Source organism: Colossoma macropomum, unplaced genomic scaffold (assembly GCF_904425465.1).
Source record: "Colossoma macropomum unplaced genomic scaffold, Colossoma_macropomum, whole genome shotgun sequence".
Classification (NCBI taxonomy): Eukaryota; Metazoa; Chordata; class Actinopteri; order Characiformes; family Serrasalmidae; genus Colossoma; species Colossoma macropomum.
Window position 1 is genome coordinate 42346 of NW_023495761.1, and position 26313 is coordinate 68658.

General features: G+C 38.2%; 1 protein-coding gene across 3 annotated transcripts; it reads right to left on the reverse strand.

Annotated features, from left to right (window-relative positions):
* Nucleotides 1-551: 551 nt before the first annotated feature.
* Nucleotides 552-25876, reverse strand: zgc:172122 (uncharacterized protein LOC571844 homolog). 3 transcript variants are annotated; one of them, XM_036563463.1, is made up of 8 exons: nt 25759-25876; nt 22592-22698; nt 21856-21925; nt 20262-20525; nt 17133-17462; nt 13693-13974; nt 11265-11370; nt 552-1354 (listed from the first exon to the last, which is right to left on the reverse strand). In XM_036563463.1, the coding sequence occupies exons 3-7, from the start codon at nt 21917-21919 to the stop codon at nt 11282-11284; spliced, it is 1029 nt and encodes a 342-aa protein (XP_036419356.1). In that variant the 5' UTR covers nt 21920-21925; nt 22592-22698; nt 25759-25876; the 3' UTR covers nt 552-1354; nt 11265-11281. The 3 variants fall into 3 exon arrangements, with proteins under 3 accessions (XP_036419356.1, XP_036419353.1, XP_036419354.1); XM_036563460.1 differs by having other exon boundaries at nt 20262-20582; XM_036563461.1 differs by having other exon boundaries at nt 20262-20582; nt 22592-22729; nt 25759-25874.
* Nucleotides 25877-26313: the final 437 nt, after the last annotated feature.

The window sequence follows — 26313 nt, forward strand, 5'->3', positions numbered from 1 at the left end:
ATTATTTGGATTATTGGATTATTTTATAAGTCTAAAAGTAAGATCTATTTGCAGCAATTAGTTCTTAAACTGAATTTTAGAAGTTACTACAGAAAGTAAAGTACTTAAAGGTGCTTACTTAATTTTGCATTCACATTTTTACAGCTTGTCTTGAACTTCAAATTATCGATATAGCAAGCCAAACCAATTAAAACATGTGTTGTCCAGTTGCCTTTGGGGTTTCTATCATTCATACAGTTTACAAAAATGAACAAAGGAACATATTTGACAATAAGGAGTATATTAACCAATAATTTCAATTCAAATTCAATGTAAAGCTATGTTTAGGCACTGTCTGTGGCAGGATGTTCTGTTTTGATTTTGCGATTCACGCTTGTTATGGTACTTTCCTGTTGTTCAGTGCAAAGTACTGTGACCATTTCTGTGGGTTAGGTGTAGAAATTGGCTGATGATGAGACAGACGGTGTTTTGTTGTTTCTTTCTGTCTTACTTCTTTAAAATGTCAAACAGTCCAACTCTGCAGAAAACTGTAACAGTTGAAAATTTGAAAATGAGGATATCAAGTCCACATTTGGGACTCACTATACTTATAAACAAGCTTGCACAACAATTAAACAATATTAAACAATACGACAGTGCAAAACAATGACTTCTCTCATAGTGTTTTTAAAGCTAGTTAAGTAAATAACAGTACAAGCAGTTCCATCGATGGTAAGTACATTGAATCTAAACATAAACTGTCTAAACTGTCGATGAGGCAAACATATTTAGTCCAATATGTATGTAAAATGTACTACGTGTAGTGTACTGTGGAAGACTATGTGAGGGAAAAGTCCCCAGACTATGAGTACACTTCCCTCTAGTGGGGGCACACGCGCAGAAAATAAAGCACACGCTTAGCAACGTGGAGACAATAGCAAGGTACTTGAGGGCAAAAACGGTGTTCAGTGGTAAAACTGTTTCCCTGTGATAAGCCTGGCTTCTGATCTAATAACCACAGACAACAATGGCCTCATTAAGAAAATGTTTCTTTTTCTTAGCACAGATTACATTCTTGACTGGCTGGGAAACTTAGACATCAGCCTTTTATAAAATATATAACACAAAATAAAGGTCATTTAGTGTTTCCAGTGAAAAGTGTTTTCATTTTTGATTATTTTACGAAATGATCAAGCTCCATTTTCTCCTGATAATATGGTGATTTACAGAAACATTCCATAGAAAAAGTCCACAGACCTATCAGCCCAGTCATAAAACATACTGTATAGAAGGCACACTGCAGCTCTGTCAGCTGTGTCAGCTTAGTGTCCAGTCATAGCAGCATTTTCATTCATCCTGGTTCTTCTCAGTCAGGCTAAAGAAAGAAGGAAAAGAAGGAGACAAAAAGAGTGTAAAAAAGAGTGTTGGTGTGTTTTCTGTGTTTCCAAAGTAATGTCCGTATTTTTAGCTGCCTTTAAGAGCTGTAATTTCAAGTGTATCATTATATTTCATATTAAAACAATCAAATCCATTTACGGGTCAGATCATCTTAAAATCTGATAAAAACTGTATAAACAATGTTTAACAACTTGAACAACTGAAAGGGCCACATTCCATATATATATATATATATATTACAAACCTTAGATATTTATATGGTTCATGTTATCCAAGGCATTAATTGAGACAGTAATAAGCTAAATATATACAAATGTCATTTATAGGCTTTATTGGGAGATGTCCTAATTTAAGCCCTAAATTTCAACTTTTGAAAACAATTTCAATGCTTTTAAGATCTTTTTTATTTAGTTCAAAGTGAAGTTGAAAGAATGAGATTTATCACAAGTTTACATTTTTAAAAAACTTCAAAATATGTTGCCCCACGTTTTCATGTCAACACCAAAACACAGAGTTTTAGTTTTGGGCGAAGCCTTATTTTAGCCACAGCCCTGCATTTTAGAGCAGGAAGTGAGACTGAATCACTGTCCCTCATGGAAATAAATGTGTCCCAAAGTCTGAAAATCAGTGCGTAACCTTAAGAACTGTCAATGCCGAAATACATATTTTGTGATTTACTGAAAGAATACTATGATTTTATGTGGATTTGTGTGGTATGTGGTTTCTATAGCTGAGCAGCTGGACACAAGCCTAAGATCACTCTGCGCAATGCCAAGCATTGGCTGGAGTGGTGTAAAGCACATCTGGAGCAGTGTAAACATGTTTTCTGAAGTGATGAATCATGCTTTACTATCTGGCACTCTGATGGACGAATCCAGGTTTGGCAGATGCCAGGAGAACACTACCTACCGGAATGCATAGCGCCAACAGTAAGGTTTGGTGGAGGAGAGATAATGGTCTAGTGCTGTTTGAGCTCAGACCCTAGTTCCAGTGAAGGGGAATGTCAATGCTACAGCACACAAAGACATTTTAAACAATTACATGTTTCCAAATTTGTGACAACAGTTTGGGGAAGACCATTTCCTGTTCCAGCATGACTGTACCCTGCTGCACAAAGTGAGCTCCATAAAGACACGGTTTGATGAGTTTGGTGTGAAGGAACTCCAAAGCCCTGACCTCAACCCCATTGAACACCTATAGAATGAACTGGAACGCTGATTATGAGTCAGGCCTTCATATACACATATGAAGACGTGACAAATTCAGGGAAAACCTGAATAACTGGATGAAGAAACAAGTGTGGAACATTCCAGACAGATGTACTAAGTACAATTAACCAATTAACATCTAGCATAACATGCAACATAAAACATGTTGAGCAGTCAATAATGTGACATCTTGCCTTTACATCACTGGGAAAGAAGTCAGCAAACTGCTTTGCGAAGGGTGGTTGAAAGCACACATTCAATTACTGTTCATGCGTTAGTGTGATATGTAGGGAAAAACAGAAGAGCAACTGTTTCTCATAATCAGACTGTGTCAGCAAGAACAGTCCACCCACAACTACACAGAGAGTGATGTTGGAGTTGCAGTGCGTAACCATACAAATACAAACGCACATTTGAGAGTTCTGTGGTGCAAAAACCATCTGCTCGTTTCACATATGTGCCATCATATATCTTTTTCAACTAGCTCGGCTCTCTCTGTGCTACCTCTATGCTCTGTCTGTACAGTTGACTCCAAAATTTTCCCACCTCAGCCTCGCTTTGGATTTGAAGATGCTGTGAACTGAGCATACAGGTACTGATTTACAAAGATGTGGAAAAGAGTGATTTAATCTGATGCACCATATTTTACCAAGTGGGCATGTGTAGCATACATCAGGAAAATAGTACAGGCCTCAATGCTTGACCCCTACAGTTAAGGGGTCTGGTGGGTCTATTACACTAAGAGGGGCATTTTACTGGCATGGGTTGGGTCCATTTGCACCCTTAAAAAGAAGGGTCACTGCTAATTAAGGATGTCATGTTAGGCATGTTAATATGAATTTTTTTCCAATACAGGGGTTGCAAGACATTACTCACAGTGAACTGCAACACAGTTAGATTTCATGCTATAAAATGGATGATGCCAGGAACGTTTTCATAGTTCTATTTAACACAATCCATGATATTCTTAAAAGTGATATCCCAAGCGTAAAAACACCCCACAAGGTTTCTCAGTCGAGTACAATAAAGTTGGGCAAAAAGCAGCAGACTAAACAGTAAGTGCCGACATTGCTTAACGTAAGGATCAGATACCTGTGCTAATACCTCAAATATGCTAACTTATTTGTGAAGACATTACTCAGGTGTGTCGTGTTGCTCGAGCAAGGATTGAACCACGTTAGAAAACCCCCTCTCACTCATTTCAGCCAGAAGGTGAGAGCCACAATTTATATAGAAACTTAGATTGTAAATGGACTTGTAATGCTTAATTCATTTAATACAGATTTTTTGAGATATTTGTTTACTTTTTTATAGATAATGCACTTTTGTTTACATTCTTTGTATGTTTTCTAAGAAAATGCCAGTTATTCCTTCAAAACACTTTAGGAATTGCCCAAAAAATAAATTCTGTAATGAAAATGCATCTTGTTACACCCCTACAGCTAATTAATACAAACTTATTCTGACTGATCATCTTTATTCCTTGAAGAAACATTTCTTTTCTGATTGGAGTGGTCTCTTCCAGGAGGTCAATGCCTCCGTCCACAGGGCATGAGGAATCGCTTAATGGTTTGATGAGGATGAAAATAATTTGAAAATGCTTTCAAACTTTCCATGATGTGGGCCCCTTAAAATAAGTTAATAAAAATACATAAAAAATATGACGCCTCTTGAGATAAGTCATTTTAAAATTATTTTATATTATTTTCACACAGTCTAACCTCACTAAGTCCTCAGCTCTTCTTTTGTCTATATAATGCATTTTTCAGGCAATGAAGGGAAACTTTGCCCAGAGCATGTGTGCCAACACAGAATCTGCTACCCTTTCATAATTTCCGTTACACCTTCTTCCTGACTCCCTTGAGATTCCATCACTACGGAAACAGATGCCCGGTGACAAGCATTCCTCCCTCTGCTAACGGCTGATTAATTTATCCCATCTGATCAGGATTCAACAGCATATTCAATCACAGATGAATGCAGTACAAAGGTGGGTGTACTTATTTTCAAAGCACACTAGTATAAACAAATGCTGTAACTGTTCCACGTTCCATTTAAATACATTTTACACCGTGCTTTTGTTTTATGCTACTGACACCACCCGAAAAATAAACAATACAAATAACAGCATCTCATACACTGCAAGAATATAATAATAAATATATTATTTTAGGAAAATAATCACATGCTCACAATCACATTATTCTACTATTTATTTAAGATTTTATGTATTTCATATTTTATTCTTTCCCTGCATAATTTTAACACTAAAAGATTGGTCAGTAGAGGGGGGTGCAGTGCACTCACTGTTTGACTTAAAACTTCACCCACGAGCACAGCCATTGGTTCACGAGCCAGTGAATGCTGTCCTTTCATTGGCTCTCTCCCATAACATCTGCATGAATTAGAGCGTGCTTTGTGTAACTGGTATGTAAATGAGGTACAGGTAAGCTGATTTCAGGCGCTTGATTTCATGCACTGGAGCTGATTCATCAGAAGCAGAGTAGTTCTTCCGTTACTAACGGCAGTCAAATTTGAGCTCTTTTTGGTCCAACTTGAATAAAGAAAAAATCAATATCTGGTAAAAATCTTAAACTTGAATATAAAATCCTATGATAATGGGGAAGAGACTGTTTTAATAATGACAGCTACTCCACAGTCATTGATACACTAGAGTACCCTACAGCGTCCTGAGCTGCATCGAGCTACTGTCGGGTTTAACTTCGTCTCCTCATCATCGCTAAGACTACATATCTCCTTCTCTCAAAAATGCATGTATTTTGTAATGAATGTAGGACTTTTGCTGAAGGACATAATGTCTTTTGTGTAAACATAGCTATTTAAATGTGGCCAGCACCTAGGCTAGAAATAGCCAGGGGAAGTTAGCTTGTATGCCTTTGTACAAACAGTTGATAGCTACGCCTGTCTACATATACTTTACTTAATCATGCATGACTTGCAAATCAAGCTAATCCTGCTCAGAGGGTTAATAAAGACAGCTGCTTGTTTTCCCTTATGAGAAAAGAGAAATTTAGACTCATAAATGCTCTACGGCTTGTGCCGCACATTGTTTCGGTTTAAAACTGGTAAAGCTCAATTGCATCTCAAGGTGCTGAGAAGTTTAAGACAAATTTGACTTGGACAGTTTTGCCAAAAAATCAAATGTACACAATTTTCATCTTACCTCAGATGCAGTTTGATCAGCCAAAACATTTGGTGTTCAAATTTCACTTTAGTTTAGCCCTGGAGCTACAAGGCTAACATTGCTAACAAACACTAGAAGTCAGCGGTTTCCAAAATCTTTTCCATAAATACATCACCAAAACGTTTCTCAACCCACTCAAACCACGTCTAGGTCTTCATTAAGTTCACGTAAAACTATAAAACTAAAACTAAACTATAAAATGAACAAAACATCACCGTGTAGCTGTCATTTTAGACTATAGGTGTTGTGCCAAATTCCAGCTCTTCTTCCCGTGCACACGGGCATGTGGATGCCTCAGACTGCATTTGTGATTTCTATTGTTCCTTTTTTATTAATAAGCCCTAATCTTGAATTTTTAAACTAAGGAAATGTGTCAAATGAAACAACAGTAGTCACAAATGTGATCTAATATTCATATGTCATGCAGTGCTACACTGTGACCTAAACCACATGCATCCTTAATGAAGACTTGGATGTGGTCTGAGCAGGTTGAGAGACATTGTGGGGACATATTTACGAAAAAAAAAAACAAAAAAAAATCGAGTGACTATTAAATTGTACTGTTTGTTAGTAACGTTAGCCTTCTAGCTTCAGCAGTAAACTACAAAAGTTGTGGCGGCAACACAAAATGAGTCGGCTGCTGAAGTACATATGGTGGTTTTTCACCAAGCTGTTACTTTAAGTCTGCAGCAGCCACAAAACACAGAGCCATAAGTCTACAAATATGTTTTGTAGACTTATGGCTCTGTGTTTTGTGGCTGCTGCAGAGAATATGTGATGGTTAACGTTTAGACCAGCTAGTCACATTAGGTGATAACATGTTTTAGCACAGCAGTCAATACATGATGGAATTTGACCCGTTTGTTCAGCAAACTAAATCATTCCTGGACACAAAATGCCAGAAACTCTGCTCCAGAGATCAAACGATGAAGTGCTAATTTGTTTGACTGTAAGGAGCCGTCCACAGGCAGCCACGTCCTCTTCACATCTCAATACAATAACACATTTAAAGGACTCTTCAAACTGTAATTTCCCGTTTGCCAGCAGCAACTCAAACGCTGTCACTTATGATCTAAGGTAAGGATGGGAGGTCTTCTTGTAAGAGACAGGAAGTGGTAACTCCCCAGATTTCCTGCGGTGCTGCAGATAAATATGGCCCTGCAAAAACACTTCACAGTACCTTGGCTGACCTAGATTTTCTTTGGGTTTTCTGTGTGTGTTTTTCTCTTATTGTCATTTGAATACAAGGCAGTCTATAAACAACTGTAACTTGCTTTATGGTTTTAAGGGGAATTCCACTGATTTTCAAATTGTCTGCATAAAATAAATGGTTGAAATGTAAATAAAAGTCATTAGGAGTGGTTTGAAATGTTCTGTTCTAGAGAAACTTACCAAGCCAGAAATGTTCACAGTGGTGGAGTTTAATGCCACTAAAAGTCCCCTTACAGAAAGCGAAGATAGTTTGTAAAGTTTGTTGCCTTCAACACTTTCCAAAAATGTTAGGACAAGAGCATGTTTACCACTGTATTACATCACCTTTCCTTTTAACAGCACTTAGTAGTTGTTTGGGGACTGAAGGCACAAACTGATCCAGTTCTTAAAGCAGAATATTTTGCCATTCTTCTGTTACAGAATTCTTCACCTGCACAACCATTCAGGGCCTTTTTTGTCGTTGTATTTATAATGCCCTGCACATTTTCAATGGAAGGCAGGTATGGACTGCATGGAGGCCAGTCTAGAACCTGTAGCACTGTCTGATTACACAGCCATTCTGGCCAGAATGTGGTTTGGCACTGTCATGTTGAAACAAGCATGGATGTTTTTTGGTGAAAAATGTATCTTTCACTGTTAATGATGGTTCCACGGATGTTAAGTTACCTATGCCTACCATAATGACCCTTTCTTCTTCAGCATGGACAACACAACAGCCATTATTTCCAAAAACAATCTGAAAGGTTGACTCGCCAGTCCACAGTACATGTTTCCATGGTGCATCAGTTTATTTCAGATAAGCTTGGGTCCAGAGAATTTGGCAGCGTTTCTGGACGTTGTTGATGTATTTCTTTAATCTTAACTGTTTGTCAGAGTATTCTTGAGCCCATGCGTGATATCCATCACAGCTGCATGCCAATTTTCAGCGCAGTGCTGTCTGAGAGATTGAAGGTCATAAGCATTCAGCTGTGGTTTTTCAGCCTTGTCCTTTACACACAGAGATTCCTAGAGTGTAGAAATATCTAAATACTTGCAAACGCTTATTGACGAATGTTGTTGAGGTTGTTTTTAAACTGTTAGATTCTTCATTGATGTATTTTTGACAAATTGATGAGCCTTGACCCACCTTTGCTCATAAAGGACTAGGCCTTTCTTGGATACTCCTACTATACCCAAGCATGATTGCATCACCTGTTTAGGATGCTTTTGAACATTTCAGAATATTCCTAGTCTTACAGTCTCAAATTTTTTTGGAATATGTTGCAGGCATCAAATTTGGAATAAGCATATATTAACAAAAACAAAGTTGATATAGTTAAACTGTTTTTTATACAGTTCAATGTGGATTTACAAATGCTTTCTGTTTTCATTTGCATTTCACATACTGTCCCAGCTTTTTGGAATTGAAGTTTGATTTTGGTCTTAAATCTATTTTTTTTTTAAATCCACATAAAATCTAATGCAGATTCAAGACAAAATAATTCTAAAGCTAAGCAGTCCCCAAAGAAAACATTTTTTTTTCAGATTTTACCACTGTCAACAAAACCACCATATAGAAAGTCATTAAGTTTCAAACCATTCTGAATGACTTCTCAACTTCATCCCAACAATTTAGTTATGCAGAAACACAGAAAAACAGCCGGAGCTCCCCTTTACGTATATCCTATAATAATTCAGACTAATATTCTTCAGTGCCTAAGGGCTCCAATCTTTGTAACCAATCTTTCTTTCACTTTGTCTCATACAGTTTCCTGCCTGGAGTCCTCACAAGCAGATCTGAAATGTTGATCTTTTATCTGAAAAACCACACTGACAACTAATGAACGGGAAAGTCCAGTAATTTGTCACCCTACAATGCACTAAAATTAGGTTAAGGTCAAGTGCAGACTTCTACTGATAACTAGGTGATTCTTGGGCATAAAATGTGTTTTAAGTATATTCATATGCATTTACTTACTTGCTCAAAATGGTAGTAACATGTAACAAAATAAAAATCTACTGTGTTTGGCAGGTTATGTTTTTTACATACCAAAGTAAATGCAGTGGCAGTATTGAGAAATCATGTTATTAATGGAGAAAAGTAGATTAATGGACAGAAATTGCCTCGGTATTAAAAGATTAATGATGTTTGGGAATTCTCACAAATCGTCTTGTGGAAGTGACATCACTTCTGTAACCCTCATCCCTCATCCTGCAGCGAAATGCCAAGAGACTCAAAGCTGGCCAAAGTCTATTTACAGAACTGCTGTCATATTCAAAAATTCACTATGCTGATGAATGGTGCCTTGTTACAGGTCAAAAACCTCACAAACTGCTACACAAAAACAACCCAAAAGGAAGCCTCATTTTAACCATACAGCCAACACCTGACACATTGGTTAAGCTAAATGACTGGCCGCGCTTTGACACAACTTCAAAAGTAGGTTCACACCTAAAAGAGGCTGCTGCTGCTAAGCCAAAGTGTGGCACCATGTGAAGCTAAGTTACGCAAGCCTTCACAAAATGATGGCACTGTGTTAGTTAGAGTTATAGCATTTATAGCTAATGCTACAATGAAAGTTACTGAACATCGTGACTTAAAAAGTATCCATCCCCATTTTTTGGGGTGTTTCTAAAAACTGCATATTATGAGGCAACTATGCAGGCAAATTTCCATAACAGTGGAGTGACCACCCTTTATTTATTTGATTTCCAATCAAGACAACCACTGAGTACAAGTTATTCATCTTTTATGCAATATTTCTAAGGAGATTACATATCAGATAATCCATTTACAAAAGGAATAGAATTAAAAAAAAAAGAAAAAATGGTACTACTAAAACCATGCACGACCTAGTAGACCACCAAAACTGTCACCATCAGATAAACAGCACTTAAACTCATCTTGGAGAGAGAGGAGAAAATCAAGCTCCGCTCTTGATTGAGATCTGAAAAGAATCCACAGGTGTTTCCATCCTTCCATTGTGAGAAGACAATTCAACACTATGAGTCTGAAAGAATGTGTAGCTGCCAAGAAACACTTACTGAGAAAAGGAACAGTGGGCTGCCAAACACAGACCTCAACATCACTGATTGTGTTTGGGATTACTTGCATGGTAAGAAGAAAATGCAACCAACTTCTAAGGCTGAACTTTGGGGGTGTGGAAAAATATCCCTGCAGATTTCTTTAAAAAACTGAAAGAATAAAAGTTGTAATAAAGTCCAAGGGCACAATAAACACTGACAATTCGACATTTTATGTAGCTGTTGGCTTTGATTTCTGGATTTTTTTCTGGGCTGAAAAGTGCATAACTCGAACGTGGTGGCAGCTTTGATTGGAAATTAAATAAATGAAAGGTGGTCTCTTACTTTTCATAGTACTGTATACTTACAGTACCATGAGCACCTCTGATTGAATTCTGTGCCTTGTTGATTAGTGAAAATAAAATATCCTCCATGGGGAACAAACTTTTACAAAGTTAATTTTATGTGCCATTTCTACTTATTTGAATTTGACATATTGGGGAAAAAACAGTACAAAATATGTCATGCAAAATGTTTGGGCATATGCCACATTTTGTTCTACGCTCATTGTCCATTTTATCAGCTCCACTTAATATATAGGTGCACTTTGTAGTTCTACAATTACAGACTGTAGTCCATCTGTTTCTCTGCATACTTTGTTAGCCCCCTTTTACCCTGTTCTTCAGTGGTCAGGACCCCCGTGGACCCTCACAGAGCAAGTACTATTTGGGTGGTGGATCATTCTCAGCACTGCAGTAACACTGATGTGGTGGTGGTGTGTTAGTGTGTGTTGCGCTGGTCTGAGTGGATAAGACACAGCAGTGCTGCTGGAGTTTTTAAACCCCTCAGTGTCACTGCTGGACTGAGAATAGTCCACCAACCAAAAATATCCAGTCAACAGCGTCCTGTGGGCAGCGTCCTGTGACCACTGATGAAGGACTAGAGGATGACCAACACAAACTACAGCAAGAGATGAGCTATCGTCTCTGACTTTACATCTACAGGATGGACTGACAAGGTAGGAATCTGTAATAGAGTGGACAGTAAGTAGACACAGTGGCAGCACTGCTGTGTCTGATCCACTCAGACCAGCATAACACACACTAACACACCACCACCACATCAGTGTTACTGCAGTGCTGAGAATGATCCACCACCAAAAAGTGCACCTATATAGTAAGTGGAGCTGATAAAACGGACACTGTTTTAGAAATGTCTATGAGGACACTTAAACATTTGACAGAAAATGCTTTACTGACCATCTCAGTGCGAGTTGCTAGCACTTCTTCAGACAGACACATAAGCATATGAGCAGTACAAGCACTACGCAGCCCACAGAGAGGAGGATGATGTGGGTATTGCCAGCTGCAACACAAAAAAGAAAAACACGCCTGTAAGCCACAGCTTAGCGGGCAAAGCAGACAAAACAAGTCAAACACAAAACAGCCCAGCACACCGAAAGAGAACTGACTGTATAAACATTACAGTGCTCAATCAACAGAAAAACAGACATCAGAGACGGTTCACAAACACAACACTGCTAGCATGCAAGCGAAAACAGAATACTGCATATTTTAAATGGGCCTGAAATCTTCAAATATTCATAAAATGCATTTTCTTTGTTATAATTTTCTTTAAAATTAAAATCCATCTTATTTATCTGCAATGCCTAGAGGACATTCCTATGATGATAATGCATATTTTAAATTCTCCTGGTCTCTCTTAAGAAACAGCCTGATGGATACATCCTTTTATATTTTTTGCCACAGTGTTTTCTTACAGTTATATGCAAAAGTTTGAAGACCACTGGTCAAATCATTTGACAAATTTGAAAAATCCTCTTTTAAATATGACATTGTTCTGCAAATTTTAGTACAGTATTTCTATTTATTTGCTGCATTTCACATATTAAGGAAAACAAAAAACATAAATATTAGAATGTAACATTTTGTAAACCACATTTTATTTAGTTTTTTTCCCCCAACAGCAAATACACAATAACTGTGCATTAAAGTGGGCAAAAGTCTGTTCTCTGTAGGGTATGTGTTAATTTATTTTTGCTTAGAAAATCAGAACACCCTCAATTCCGAAAATGTTGAGACGCAGTATAAATAAAAACAGAATGCAATGGTTTGCAAATCTCATAGACCGATATTTTATTCACAATAGAATATAGAGCACATATCAAATGTTGAAAATGAGACATTTTACCATTTCATGAAAAACATGAACTCATTTAGAATTTGATGGCAGCAAAGCATCTCAAAAAAGTTGGGACAGGTCCGTGTCTACCATTGTGTGGCATCCCCTCTTCTTTTATCAACAGTCTGAAAACATCTGGGAAGTGAGGAGACCAACTGCTGGAGTTTTGGAAGAGGAATGTTGCCCCATTCTTGTCTGATGTAGGATTCTAGCTGCTCAACAGTCCTGGGTGTACTTTGCCGAATTTTTTTTGTTTCATGATGCACCAAATGTTTTCTATTGGTGAAAGGTCTGGACTGCAGGCCAGTTCAGCACCCCGACTCTTCTTCTGTGAAGCCACACTGTTGTGATGGATGCAGTATGTGGTTTAGCATTGTCTTGCTGAAATATGCAAGGCCTTCCCTGAAACAGACGTTGTCTGGATGGGAGCATATGTTGTTCTAAACCTCTGTATACTGTTCAGCGTTGATAGTGCCTTTCCAGATGTGTAAGCCGCCCACGCCATAGACACTAATGCAACCCTGGAGGCATTTCTGGAACGTGTTGACATACAGCTTCTTCTTTGCATGATACAGCTCTAACGTGCATTTGTGGATTGCACGGTGAACTGTGTTCACAGACAATGATTTCTGGAAGTGTCCTGAGCCCATGCAGTGATTTCCAGTACAAAATTATGCCTGTTTTTAATGCAGTGCCGTCTGAGGGCCCGAAGATCACGAGCATCCAATATTGACCTTTAGCCTTGTCCCTTGCGTACAGGGATTTCTCCAGATTCTCTGAATCATTTGATTATATTATGTATTGAAGATGGTGGGATATCCAAAGTCTTGGCAATTCTATGTTGAGAAACATTTTTCTGAAATTGTTTCAGAATTTTTAGACACAGTTTTTCACAGGTTGGTGAACCTCTGCCCATCTTTGCTTCTGAGAGACTCTGCCTCTCTAAAATGCTGTTTTTATACACAGTCATGTAAATTAATTGCAAAATGCTCCTCCAGCTGTTTCTTATTAGTACCACTTACTTTTCCAGCCTTTTGTTGCCCAGTCCCAACTTATTTGAGATGTGAATCAAGTTCTAAATGAGTTAATGTTTTTCATGAAATGGTAAAATGTCTCACTCTCAACATCTGATATGTGTTCTATGTTCTATTGTGAATAAAATATGGGTCGATGAGATTTGCATATCATTGCATTCTGTTTTTATTTACATTTATTTACATTTTACACAGCGTCCCAACTTCTTTGGAATTGGGGTTGTATTTTTTAAGTCAAATGAAGGGTTTTGAAACTGTTTTTGTTCTGTTAAATCCATTTTTAATGTTTGGCCTCTAAAAAAAGTCCAATTGCTTGATTAATCATCAATTAATTCAATAATTGGTAGTTTACTCAGTCACATATATAACTGATAATGACTGCCCTAAATCAAATGCAGATATAATTGTTTTCCTCTCTGTCCAACACTGAAAAGATATTTTTTACACTCACTCTTGTTCAAATGAACAGAAATGTTTGTTTCCAGGCCTTGGTGCAGGGCTGTACACGTCACTTGCTTTTCATCCAGTAGTCCAGCCTGTAGCAGGATAGTGCTGACCACCATAGTGGTGCCATCCCCTCGCTGGTAATATGAAGCCTCTGAGGAACCCAGTGTGCGGTTATGATTCTCCACGTTCCAGATGAGTTCCGCAGGAGGGCGGGACACGGCTGTGCAGTTGGCCTGGACTACGCCAGGCTCAATGGTGACAGAGCTCACTTCAGGTTTGGGCAGGACTGTGAAAACAACACAAATGCCCTGATTAAAGGATGGCGGTTTAATGGTGAGAGCAATAATAGCAAAGTAACTCTTGAAAAACCATCATCAACTTAATTTTTGTAATTGTTGCCAACTACTATATTGGTGCACCATGGCATATCCAGGGCGGTGGTGGAGAGCATAAAAATAGCTGCAGGAGAGCAGTATAGGCGATGACACGGTTGCTATTTTAGGTTTATTTTACGCTGAAAATCAAATACAGTCACTAAACATAAACATGTTCAAGCCAAACATGTCATTACACATAAACCTTATCATTCACCTTGTAAATAGCTTTTGTTTACTTGTTTACCACTGCATAATGCTGATTTCAGGTGGCCTGCCAATGGGAGTTTAAATGTTATCTTAGCACCCAGCCAATGTGGTTTAGCCCTGCTCATTCACACTGAAGTCATAAAGAGTATTTCAGCCTAGACTGCATTTTGAATGAGGCACAATACAGGGTAGCCAGTCAAAACAGAGGTTACTTACATAAATAAGGTTCAAAAATAATCATGTGAAATTAACTTTGACTGTCTTTAGTACAAAAAACACACTTGTTGTAAGTAGATAAAAAAAATACAAGATCATTACAGAACATAGGTCTTTTAAAGATTTTTCCAAGCCAACACCCAAGACAAGACCCAGGGAGAAACCTTTATATTTAATAGTGCAAGGCTTCTGTTAGCATGTTCAGATGAACTTCATAATGTCGTCATAAAGAGTGGCATCATCTTCTCTCTCTTAACCCAGACAACAGAGGACACGTTTGGGCATCGATGAAAGATCTTTTAGGCATAGGTCACGTCTGTTATAGCCTCAGTGAAAAAAAGGACACTGTGACGTATGGTGCACAAAAAAGGGAAAAAAAGCTGTGAAAAGTGTTTCCATCCACTGTTTGGTTTTTGTGATGATCCTCTAGTGACAAAAGCCAGGCTGTTTGGAAGACATTAAGAGAGGAGAGAGACAATGGTCCTCTGTGTCCACGATAAACAGTGGCTCAGTCATGGCAACAGGCCTCGGTCCAAAGCAACCCCCTTAAACTGGCCTCACAATGACAGCCTAGCACTGTGAGGCCTATCGGCTTAGGATAAGGGCGAGCGCTCAGACCAATGGCAGAATCCACAGTTCAATAACTTTAGCAAGCAGTGGAGCAGGTACAGATAAAAAACCCCTCACTTTAAGCTCTGTTAACATATGGTACTAGAAACACAACACCACAATTCATTTTTCCATAGCGATACTGAAATTTTGGTTTTCTTTAACCCCATTTCACAGTAGCCACAAAATGCAATTACTGCCTCTTTTGGGGGTCCCTCAGTTGAACCATGCATTTTTTCTTCAATAACATTGATAAAATATTTGTATGATGAAAATGTACATGACTTAACTTATCAAACCAGATTGTCGTCTGATTAAGCAATAGAACACGAGAGGGAGTGTGTTATCATGAAATAATAGGGTCGACATTTTTAGGAGACTTTCAGCCCTGGTACAATTCCTATTCCTCCTCTCTTTCTGGCAGCTTCTCAATATCTGCATGCACTGAGTGTACTCTGACCCATTGACTGAGAATTGCCCAAGTGCACTGCAAGCATGCTAGCACAGGGATTGAGAAATGACCAGTGCATCCTGTGAGCCACTGACTGAAACTCCATTACTCCATGCTATGTTATTATATGTCACAAGGAAGTGCGCCTGTGGACCTATTTAAAGAAAAAGACGGGCCCTGTCAAGCCTATTACAGACTGTAAAAAGATTTGTGACCAGTAGCTCACCTTCATGCTTTATTCCTTTTTATTGTCCTGAAATGATGGTTTGTTTATATAACGTCTTCCTTTTCCTGAGTGGTGCAGTAAAGATTATGGGCTCGGGTACAGATTCATTCTCTCACTGCTTACACACACACACACATTTTGTGAAGTATTTTTCCTAAAAACAGTCCCTTTATTTCACTTACGGCAGCCAAAAAAAATATCTTGAGCCTCCTATGACCTAACAGACAATAAATTCGGCTGCACTGTTGCAGAATAAATAAACAAGCACTGCGGTCATGTTTTCACTGAATTCCATGGTGATGGTTTCCCAGTATAACAGAGTAGAAACATGACAATGTAGTGCATCCATAAGCTAAAAAAAGGGAGGAAAATATATTTGATCTGTCCAAAGGACCCACATATTCAGGAAAGAATCAACAGGAGACTCATACTTATAGTACATCGCCAAAGATTAGGAAATTTGTTAATTTATCTTCCCACAAAACACAGGGCATCCCTATTATGCAAACAATACAGAATGATGCATTCAAACTGTCCAATCCTCCTACTTTAATTGACATAGCTTCTTATACCGGGGGCATGCGGCAAGCAGTAGTTTCACTTTGGCTGTTTTTTTTTGCTGCCTTCTGCTATAAAAGCATATACAAAAAGCAGTGGGCTTAGCAGTGCATGATGATTTGCTGGTGGCCCATCGTTCCATTAAATTACCTCCTGACGGCAGACCTGGAGGCCTCTGACCCCAGGCGTGTCTGCATGCCTACATGTGGCTGCAAGTCTTTATTCCACACAAGCAGCTGCACCCCCAGTTCTACTTGTTAAATCAGTTGGTTGCAGTCTTCTAACAATTGATCATGTGAGGCCCTGCTCTCCTGGAATGAAAACCTGCGGCCACACTGGCCCTTTGTGGATAAAATTGAATGCCCCTGCCCTAGCCCATACCATACCAATCACACCCTTGCTTTATATCACTGGTATCCAACCGTTCTGAAGAGCTACATTCCTGCAGAGTTTAGTTCCAACCTGTATCCAATAAACTGCCAGTTAGGGACTGAGGGGTTAATTAGCTGGAGCAGGTGTAGTAAATCACAGCTCCAGCGCAAAACTACCAAAAAGTACCAAACTTTAGACACCAAACAAGTCATGGCTGATTCACTACATTTGAGGAAAAAGGTGCCAATCTATTACTTTAAAGTTCAATGTAAAATACAGTGAAGGTGTTGAACTGTGCCGTGCTGCATTAGGGATGGTCATATTCCTTCATGTAAATATGTGTATTTTAAAAAATCTGATATTTGATCACTGCCTCTTCAGTACTAATCATTATCATTCTCCTCCATGCCATCATCCTTTAGACATACCATACACAGCCAGGCACGCCGTCACGCTCCTTGAGCCCAGCGGGTAAGTGTGGAAGTCGCAGGTGTAACACCCCTCATCCTCTGTGTGGACTGGGTTTATGGTCAGTAGGCTGTGCCCCAGAGACTGGCTTAGCTTCATCCGGTCCTGGAATGGCACTTCCACGGTAACCTTGCCCTGCTTGGTGCAGGAGGCCACAGTGGCAGTGTCACCCTGCTCTGCTGTTTTCCTCCACAGGACCTGTTGGACTCTTTCCGAAAGAGCATACGTGCATGAGAGCGTAGTAGGTTTTCCACCAACTGCTGTTTTGTTGCCAACCGATTCCACCTTCGCTGAGAGGAAAAGGGGAAACAATTGAACATGGAATTAAACTGGACACGTCTCGTCTCCAGGTTTAACCCTAAGAAGTCAACACTTATTGCAGTTGTTTGGCTATACTATTTAAAAGTAATTACACAATTACATTATTAGTTACATACTTAATTACACAATGAATTATGACAAACACATGGCAAAATGTAACGGATATTTCTCTTCACAAAACCCATTCAATCTAAATACAATAAAATATATCCTCACAAATGTGGGATGAATTGAAAATGTACAATCTGCACATTTGACAGATTTTCATCTTGTTTCAATAGCTAGTGAGAACTAATATAAAATTCCACCATCCTTTTGTTATCACTCTCAATAACAGCGACCTCTATGGGTTCCTGTGGGCTGTTTTCTCAGAATCATATCAAGGACTTTATGGACTAAAATACATAATAATTGGATAAATTATACAGTACTGTGCAGACATCTACCTGGGCCATTAGAATATTATATTTAAAGGCATTTATAGTTCCCATTCAATACCTGGTTCAGCTGATCAATACTTTAAGTTAATGGACAATTCCACTGATTTTTAAAAATTTCTCTTTTATTAAGCTAGATAAAAAATTATGTCATTTAGAGTGAAAGGCTTTAATCTAGAGAAACTTACAAAGTCAGAATTGTTCACAGTGGTGCTTAAAGGAACAAGAAACTATTATGTTACATATATTATTATGTTACATATATTATGGTTATGAAAACACTGCCTAATGAGTCATTATTTTGAGATAAAGTTGTGGCCTACAATTTATTTTTAAAAAACACATTCATTGTGAAGTGGTATATGCAGGGTGTTCCAAGGCAAAATAGTCCACATAGAAAACTTATTTTTTTAGTTTTACTGCTATTTTACCTTCATAAACATTACATATAAAAACTCAAAAGACACGTGTAGGTTCACTGGTCATTTTGGAAAGTAAATAAAATGACTACATGTAGACATCTCAACCTCTGGTTCCTATCACCACCCACTGTAAAGAAATCTGAGTTGGTAAGTTTCTCTACAATGAACTATTTCACTTTAAACCACTTTGAATGACTTTCTTAAGATCTCAGCAGATGAACTGGACACATTTAAAAAAATCAAGGTGCCTCTGGTGGAATTTAACAAATCCATGCAATGAGTGGATCTATTTCCAGGAGAAGAGGAACCCAACTTACACTGTTCTTATGCAGTTACTGAAAACAAGAAGTTCCTGTTACTTTTTTACTGCATTACTGTGTGTTGGAATTTACTCCATTACACACCATTATCAATTGCTGCTTATCCTTGTTTTTTTTTTTTATTTTGCACACTTTTTCACATGATGAAAAGAATTCTGTCTTCATTTTTCATAGTAATCTGGTATTTTCTGATTTTGAAATAGAAGATGATAAGAAAGGAAGCTACACTCTGAATCTGCACAACCTGAATAAAGAACACCCAACCTTGCCCACTTCCTGTCCTGACCCTCACGGCCTACTGCACTGGGACAAAGTTCTTGTTATGGCATCTCTGAAATTCAGCCAAACCACTAGTGGCAACTGTACAGAGCAAAACACTCGCTACTCTCTCCATTGCGTTACTTAAGCTTACTTATACTTAAGCTGTCTGCTTCATCTGTATCATACTGTTGATTACCATGAACAATAATTTCAATGCATTTCCCCTGGGGAACTGGAAACAAACTCCTGCTGACTGGAGCTCACTGATAACAGAAGAACTGGGCAGTGGTAGAATTCTGTAAATAATTGTTAAAAATATGTGACAATAATGTGAATTTGAAACTACAACGACTACACTAACATTACTAATCTTAAGATGAAACAGATCGTAGAGAATGTTTTACCTGCTCTTACAAAAGTTGTATTCAACTTTTGAAACACTTTCAACAAGTTTCTTGTCAAAACAGCCATTAGGTCCAAGTTATTTCTTTTTCGGGAAATATTTCTGAGAAGATTAGATAAAACATCTACTTTCAAAAGGAAGGGAGAGTCAAAGTGAAAATCAGACCAAAAAAAACATGAATTTCCAAAACTGGAGTTCAAAAAATGATTAAAAGACATGAAGAAAATGTAAATCTTAACAACCATGCAAGACCTGGTAGACCACCAACACTGTCACCATCAGATAAACAGTGCTTAAAGCTTTTATCTTTGAGAGAGAGGAGAAAATCAAGCTCCACTCTTACTTCAGATCTGAAAACATCCACAGGAGTTTCTCTCCATCCTTCCACTGTGAGAAGACAACTCAACACTATGAGTCTAAAAGGACGTGTAGCTGACAAGAAAAACATTTGCAAATCAAACAAAGAAGCTGCTAGTGTTCTTAGACTCCCAGAGTCTGGACCTGAACATCACTGCATGTGTTTGGGATTAGTTAAATGTAACCAACATCTAAGACTGAACTTTGGAGGTGTTTGGAGATTCATCTGAAAAACGGAAAGCAAGCTTTCTGAAAGGGATGTAAGATGTAATGCACAACATTCTATTATATTTACCTGTTGTGGCTTTTTCCAGATGCTGAAAAATGAACTTTTATTTAATGGCTGTTTTGACTAGAACATAAATAAATGAAGGGTAAACGTTTGTACAGTACTGTTTCACATGTACAGTTTACTGACAGAATTCAGCAACTACCTGTTCGCTGAATTTATGCAAAGGTTGCATATTTGTCAAGTATGAGTGGTGATGTAAGATGAACTCCCTTGTCATGCAGGAAGGAATATTCTATTTCTATTATACAGAGATCATAAAGACCAACATCACCTTACCCTCTACAAAGAGGCAAGTCTTTCCTTGCTGCTGCCCAGTTGGGTACACGTCGAACACGCATGTGTAGCATCCCTCATCCCCTGGTTTGGCCTTCTGGATGGCGATGGCACTGGTGTGCACTTGTTGGGTGACCAGCTCCACTCCGTCACTTCTGGTGAGGCTGCCAGAATTCTGGGGCTGGTAATGGAGGACGGTCTTGTTCCGGACGTCGAGCCAGCGGACCTGTTTGAGGACTTCCCTGGCGTCTATGGTCACGTTACATCCTAGCAAGAAGGGTAATCCCAAACTTACCTGCAGCTGGGCTGGGGCAGTGACCTTAGCTAGGGCATGTCAATCAAAAGAAATCAGTCAATTAGATTACAATACACATGTGAGGTACAGTGAACTACCATTTCATCTACTTGCTCCTTAAGACAGCTATGATGGTGATGTCTAAATACATTATCATCTGTACAACAACAGTATAACCTACTGACCAATATGTAGCCCCGCAAGACTTTAGCTCCCCCAAAGAAAGTAATGAAAAGGTGTCAAGGTTTTAAAAAGTATTTTATGAGTAAACACTAAAATACGTGTCAGAAAGACACTCCTAGGGTGGGCTATATCATTTCTTAAAGGAGAAGTAAATGACATGGTCTGAGGTTTGACTTCCCCCATCGCATATTAATTTGTGACAATGTAAGGATCTAGGAAAAACCTTCTAGTGAATGTGTAGTGAGCTAGCTTTGTCTTAATAATTTAATTTAACCAGTAAGTTAAATGGAAGTGTGTTAACTGTTGGTTTACATAGCTAATTTTACTTTTGTACAGTGTTGCTTGAATATATGACACTGGTGACCTGCTAACTTCAGCTTGAAAACTTGTATTGCTAGCTAGTTAACCACCAGGTTGCTAGCTATCTCTACTTGATCTGGTACATCTAAATGGTAGCAGTTTTCATTTTCTGCCATATACGTACATTAGGATAACCCATCTATCAGCAAATGAAAGCTGAACATTATTCAGTGTCAGAAAATATTTCCTGGAATCGGAGCATGGATTTGTATACCATATTCCATCTCTGCTATTATGTCCCCCTAAATCCTACACACTGCACCTTTAAAGAGAGCCAGTTTGTTTTATTTTTGCCAAATAACTAAAATGTTACATATTGGTGAGAGTTCCCCTTACTGACCTGTTAACACTGTGGCAACCAACCCCGTTCTCCCCTATATATTTGGGGAAGTAAGATGTTTTACCTTTCAGTGATACTCCTTGCTACTTAAGCCATAAAAGAGCTTCAATGCTGAAAAGCCATGCTACTGGAAAATGAAGCTAAAGCAATGGCTTCCCTACTTGTAGCAAAACTACCACCCCATTATCTCTTGTCATCTATCAAATAATTCATAGTAAAAATACTGAAAGAAATTATCGAAGTGAGTTAATATTAAATATGTTGCTATACTACAACAAGAGAGTATCATGTTGTGGGTGCAAAGACTACAATAGCTTCCTCAACTAATAACACATACTTGGCATTTCAACAGATTACTCACAGATCATAAAAAAATATTTTTTAATGAGTGGTTAGCTGACTAAGACTAAAGGCTGTACCTTGCAGTGGAGGGAGCAGTATCAGAGCCAACCACAGGCATATAGCTGGAGCACACCTAAACATCTTAACCTGCAAAGAACAATTAACAGTTTAGAAGCTTCAACAGACACCTGCTTGTTTTAAAGTTTTACTTTACTTTGTTTTTTGACAAAAAAACAATTACATCTCAGCTTGTTGATAAGGATCATACAATAAAAGACTAGACCTTTTTCTATAGAGGACCTTGATATTTGCACTTGTATGAAAAACACCCCACATATTACTTTAAATTTAAGCAGCATACAACACACTGTTGACCAACTAACATACAAACTTAGAATAATAAGCATTAAATCTGTATATGATCACAATACAGTATTAATTTGAGTAGCCACTTCTTCATGTTCTTGCTAAAACTAACAGAATCAGGGACTCAACAGAAAAACTCAACACTACTACTACTAGTGACTGCAAGAGACATAAAACAACAGCATTATATTAGTTGATGCAAGTGAAGACATGCATAGCGCTCATATTTGTAATTTCTATGGCTTTCTAGAGGTTCTGACTCAACCAACAGGCATGAGGAATGTAATTACTGTAGATTACTACAGGTGTTGACTCAGTCGCTGGTCATGAAAGGCATGCTTGCATTAGTGTACCTGAGAGAGCATAATTATTACATATGAGGAAAATGAATAGACATAGAGTAAGCCTTCAGACAGACATCATGGATTACCTAAGTGCGACACTTACTGTACACCCAAACCAAGACGTCTATTGTTAGAGTTACCACGCAGTGTCAGTGTCCTTCCCCCACACTCATCTTAGTCAGCAGCCATCGCTCACGGATAGCCAGCAAACTGTACGACATCGAACATCAAACATCAGAATCTGCACAATGTGGATAAAAAGTATACAGTTGTATACCAAATAAGTCAGTCATACACTATATGTCCAAAAGTAAAGAGGTGCTCATGGCTTACACTAGTGTTTTGTGATCTGTCATCTAGAGCATTATAAGCCCCTTCAGTGTTGGCTTTGGAGCAGTGGAACTAAATTCTCTGCACTAAAGAAGCTCCATCCAATACCTTTGGGATGCGTTTGAGATCCAGACCTAATCATCCAACATCAGTAACTGACCTCACTAATGCTCTTGTAGCTAAATGCAACCAAATATGCACAGCAATGTTCCAACATCTATTGTAAAGCCTTCCAAGAATAGTAGAAGTTGTTACTGCAGCAAAGAGAGAACAAACTCCCTATTAATACTCTTAATTTCAGAATACATTTTGGATGAGCAGGTGTCTACAAACTTTTGGACATACAGTGCACTTTCAAACCTTAGAAGTCAGAAGGCAGTGATACAAGCATGCATTTTTCCTCATTCATAGTGAAACAAGCAAAGAAATTCTGTTGAAAATAAAAACGTTCTAGCCCATAAAGTCCTTAATATGTGTCTGAAAAATCAACCCACATAGACCCTCAAAGGTCATCGTAATCGTCAGTGACAAACAAAAGCATCCTGTAATTTCATATTAGTTATTTCTCACTTGCTTGTTGAAACAAGCAGAGAAAGTCTTTTAAAACTAGATTCATTCAGTCTGCTACAATATGGGCCCCTAACTTAAGAATTACAAAAGGAAGCTATATTAAATTTGTAAGACATTCTTTTGGCATAGAGTAACGGTTCTCACAAAGAGTGGGTTCATTAACTGCATTAATGCAAACTTAAATATCATACGATACCATAATGTTGACAGTATACTGCTCAGCACTACCTAAAATCCAGACTTAATTTACCTAGACAAATGATCAATTATTTAAAATATTTGTGGACAATATTCAAGTCAGTTTTTCAAAGGTGGCTCAACACAAATAAGAATATTAAGAAGCAAAATTCATCTTTCCTTAATATGAAAATGTGAAAAAAAGCGTTTAAATGATTACTCAGTACGCATTTTAGAAATTTTATAAATTAAAGAAACAGAAATTGGTCTGTAGTTGTCCAAATCACCCAGATTTCTTTATGAAGTGTAATAAAATTGCTCATTTTTAAAATATTAGGTATGATTCTTGTATGTTAAAGGCTAGAATTTCTGCCAAAAAATCTTACTGTATACTGTTTACTATGTATTGTATAAGCCAGTAATAAAACCAATGGGTTGTTTTTTTAATGACGGAAACATTCAAACTAAAGCTGTTGATCTTTTTTCTGAAAGCATACTGGACTTTTCCGGTGAGCACAGTGACTTTACGGACATTTGTTCCAGTAATCAGCACCTTCTGACTCTGTGCTTTTGAGGGGTTTTTGCCAAGTGTACTCTCAGCAAACAACACCTAGTCATCACAAACCACCTGCACTCTGCAGCGGCATGTTACCTTTCTGCTTCTGTTAGCATCATCTGGAAAACATTTACATCCACGGCTTTGATGTCTAGACTAGCAGCCCAGGAGTTAAACAGTTCACCATAAAGCTTAACACAACTCAGACTCAGGAACGAAGAACTACTCACTTAGGAAAATCTGACTCCTTCTACTACTACTGTTATTATTATTGTTATTAGATGACTGATTCACAGATTCAGTAATAAAGAAATGTTTTCTTATGAAAACTGATTTACTAAATCTGACTAAAATAATAATAATAATAATAATAATAATAATAATAATAACAACAACAACAATAATAATTAAGGTGTGTACAGAACAAATAAGTGTACAGAACTCAAATTTAGGGCAAAAGAAAATGTTGACTCAGGAAAACATTGTTTTTGTTGTTGTTTCATTTCATTTATTTATGACACTCATAAGCAGTTATGAGCTTTTTGGGAATCAAAACTGTTTACGAAAGGCGGAGCGCTCTGCTTCTGCTTGGGCGCAAATAAAGCGGCTCTGTGTAACAGTAGCTATTAAATCCAGAGTCAAGAGTTTAACCTCAACATCCAACACTGCCAGGAAATCCACTCCTACTGGGCTACTGAAGGCAGACTTTGAGGGTTCTCTGTGAAAATGCCACAGGGCCACCACATGGCCTTCAAAGACCTCAAATAAAAGACCCTGAAAGAGCTCGTTGGGGCATTTTAACTGTGTTGCTTTACCAGCTCCTTCCCAATGGGAAATTAAACAGCTGGCTTCAGTTCTCTCTACCACAGCCACAGTTGCCACTCAGACCTCAGAAAAGCCAGATCACAAGCAAACACATCATGCCTGGTTAAAAAATGCAAGGCAGGAATTTGTTTCTCTGTGGTACTAAAATAGACGCAATAGCCTACTTTGGGGTCACAGATAAGAGACCCTCCTGACCACCGCTTTTGCTTACTGGAACAGGGTGACTACTGGAAATTTTTCAAAACTGGGTCACAGTGGTGAGCTACAACAGTTACCCCGTCTTAAGCTTAGCTTTATGACTTTACACCTAGCAATAAGCTTTTAACACTGCACCCCATTACACAGTCTACATGACTGCATGTATCATTAATTACCAATTCATTAATTAACATACTAACTTTACTGATGCTAATATAGTTAAGGCTACATATCTCATACTGTGATATATTTTTAACATAAAATTATATAATTATAGGAGGGTTATAGAATTATTAAAGTTTCTTATACTGTTAATATAGATTTCTTCTATATTAACAGTGTAAAGTCAGATAAAAAAGCACAGTAACAGTAACTTAAAGGCCGGAGAACTGTAGTGCTGTCTGCTTAGCTCTGAAAGAGGACTAAATATAAAATATATGGCAAACTGGACAGTGAAAAAAGTCCGTTATCCACTTTTAAACAGTAGGGTTATCAGAGTTAATTTGCATATACAAACAAAAAGTGATTTATGCTGTCACCTAGTAAAAGCTATGAGTTTTTTTCAAATGAATTTGTCATGTTTTTTCAAGTGAATTTAGCATCGTAAGACTCACCTTTCAGTGCAGTGCTCAGAGCAGGACTTCATCTCAGCTGGAGTGGATCTGCGGTGAGGCTGCTGCCCTCAGCTCACAGAGGAACAGATACCCTCCCACTGGAAGGAGGTAAAGCTGGGCAGTCGTGACAAACCTACTAAAGACTGCTTTCAAACGGCCTTTCACTGCTGCCAAAATCAAACGGGTAGAACACAGCGACATCTAAAGGCGCAGCTCGTCTCTGCCTGACCACACAGGCTGCTCTTAAGTCTGGAAGCAAAACTCAGCCTCCACTTCTCCACTCTTAGAATAATAACACCGTTTAAAGGGGAGTTTTCAAAATTTCTGCATAACTCAATTAATAAGATATTGAACAGTGATTTGATGTGGAACGATGCATTTTAGTGAAGCTTACAGACTCAGATTTCTTTACAGCGCAGGCTCCTACACCCTGCCCTGAGGGGCTTAATGAGCTGATTAGGGATCAGGAAAACGCTTGAACACGTGATGTATCGTTCGCGAATGAGTCGGCTCTTTGACTCGACTCGTTGATTCGGCTCTTAGAGGTGAACGGGA

Coding starts and splice junctions, on each gene's coding strand:
- zgc:172122 (XM_036563460.1), bottom strand. CDS start 21,919: ATGTTTAGGTGTGCTCCAGCTATATGCCTGTGGTTGGCTCTGATACTG. Junction 20,583..21,855: donor ACTGCTCCCTCCACTGCAAG/GTACAGCCTTTA, acceptor GACATGCCCTAG/CTAAGGTCACTGCCCCAGCC. Junction 17,463..20,261: donor GACTTGCCTCTTTGTAGAGG/GTAAGGTGATGT, acceptor TTTTCCTCTCAG/CGAAGGTGGAATCGGTTGGC.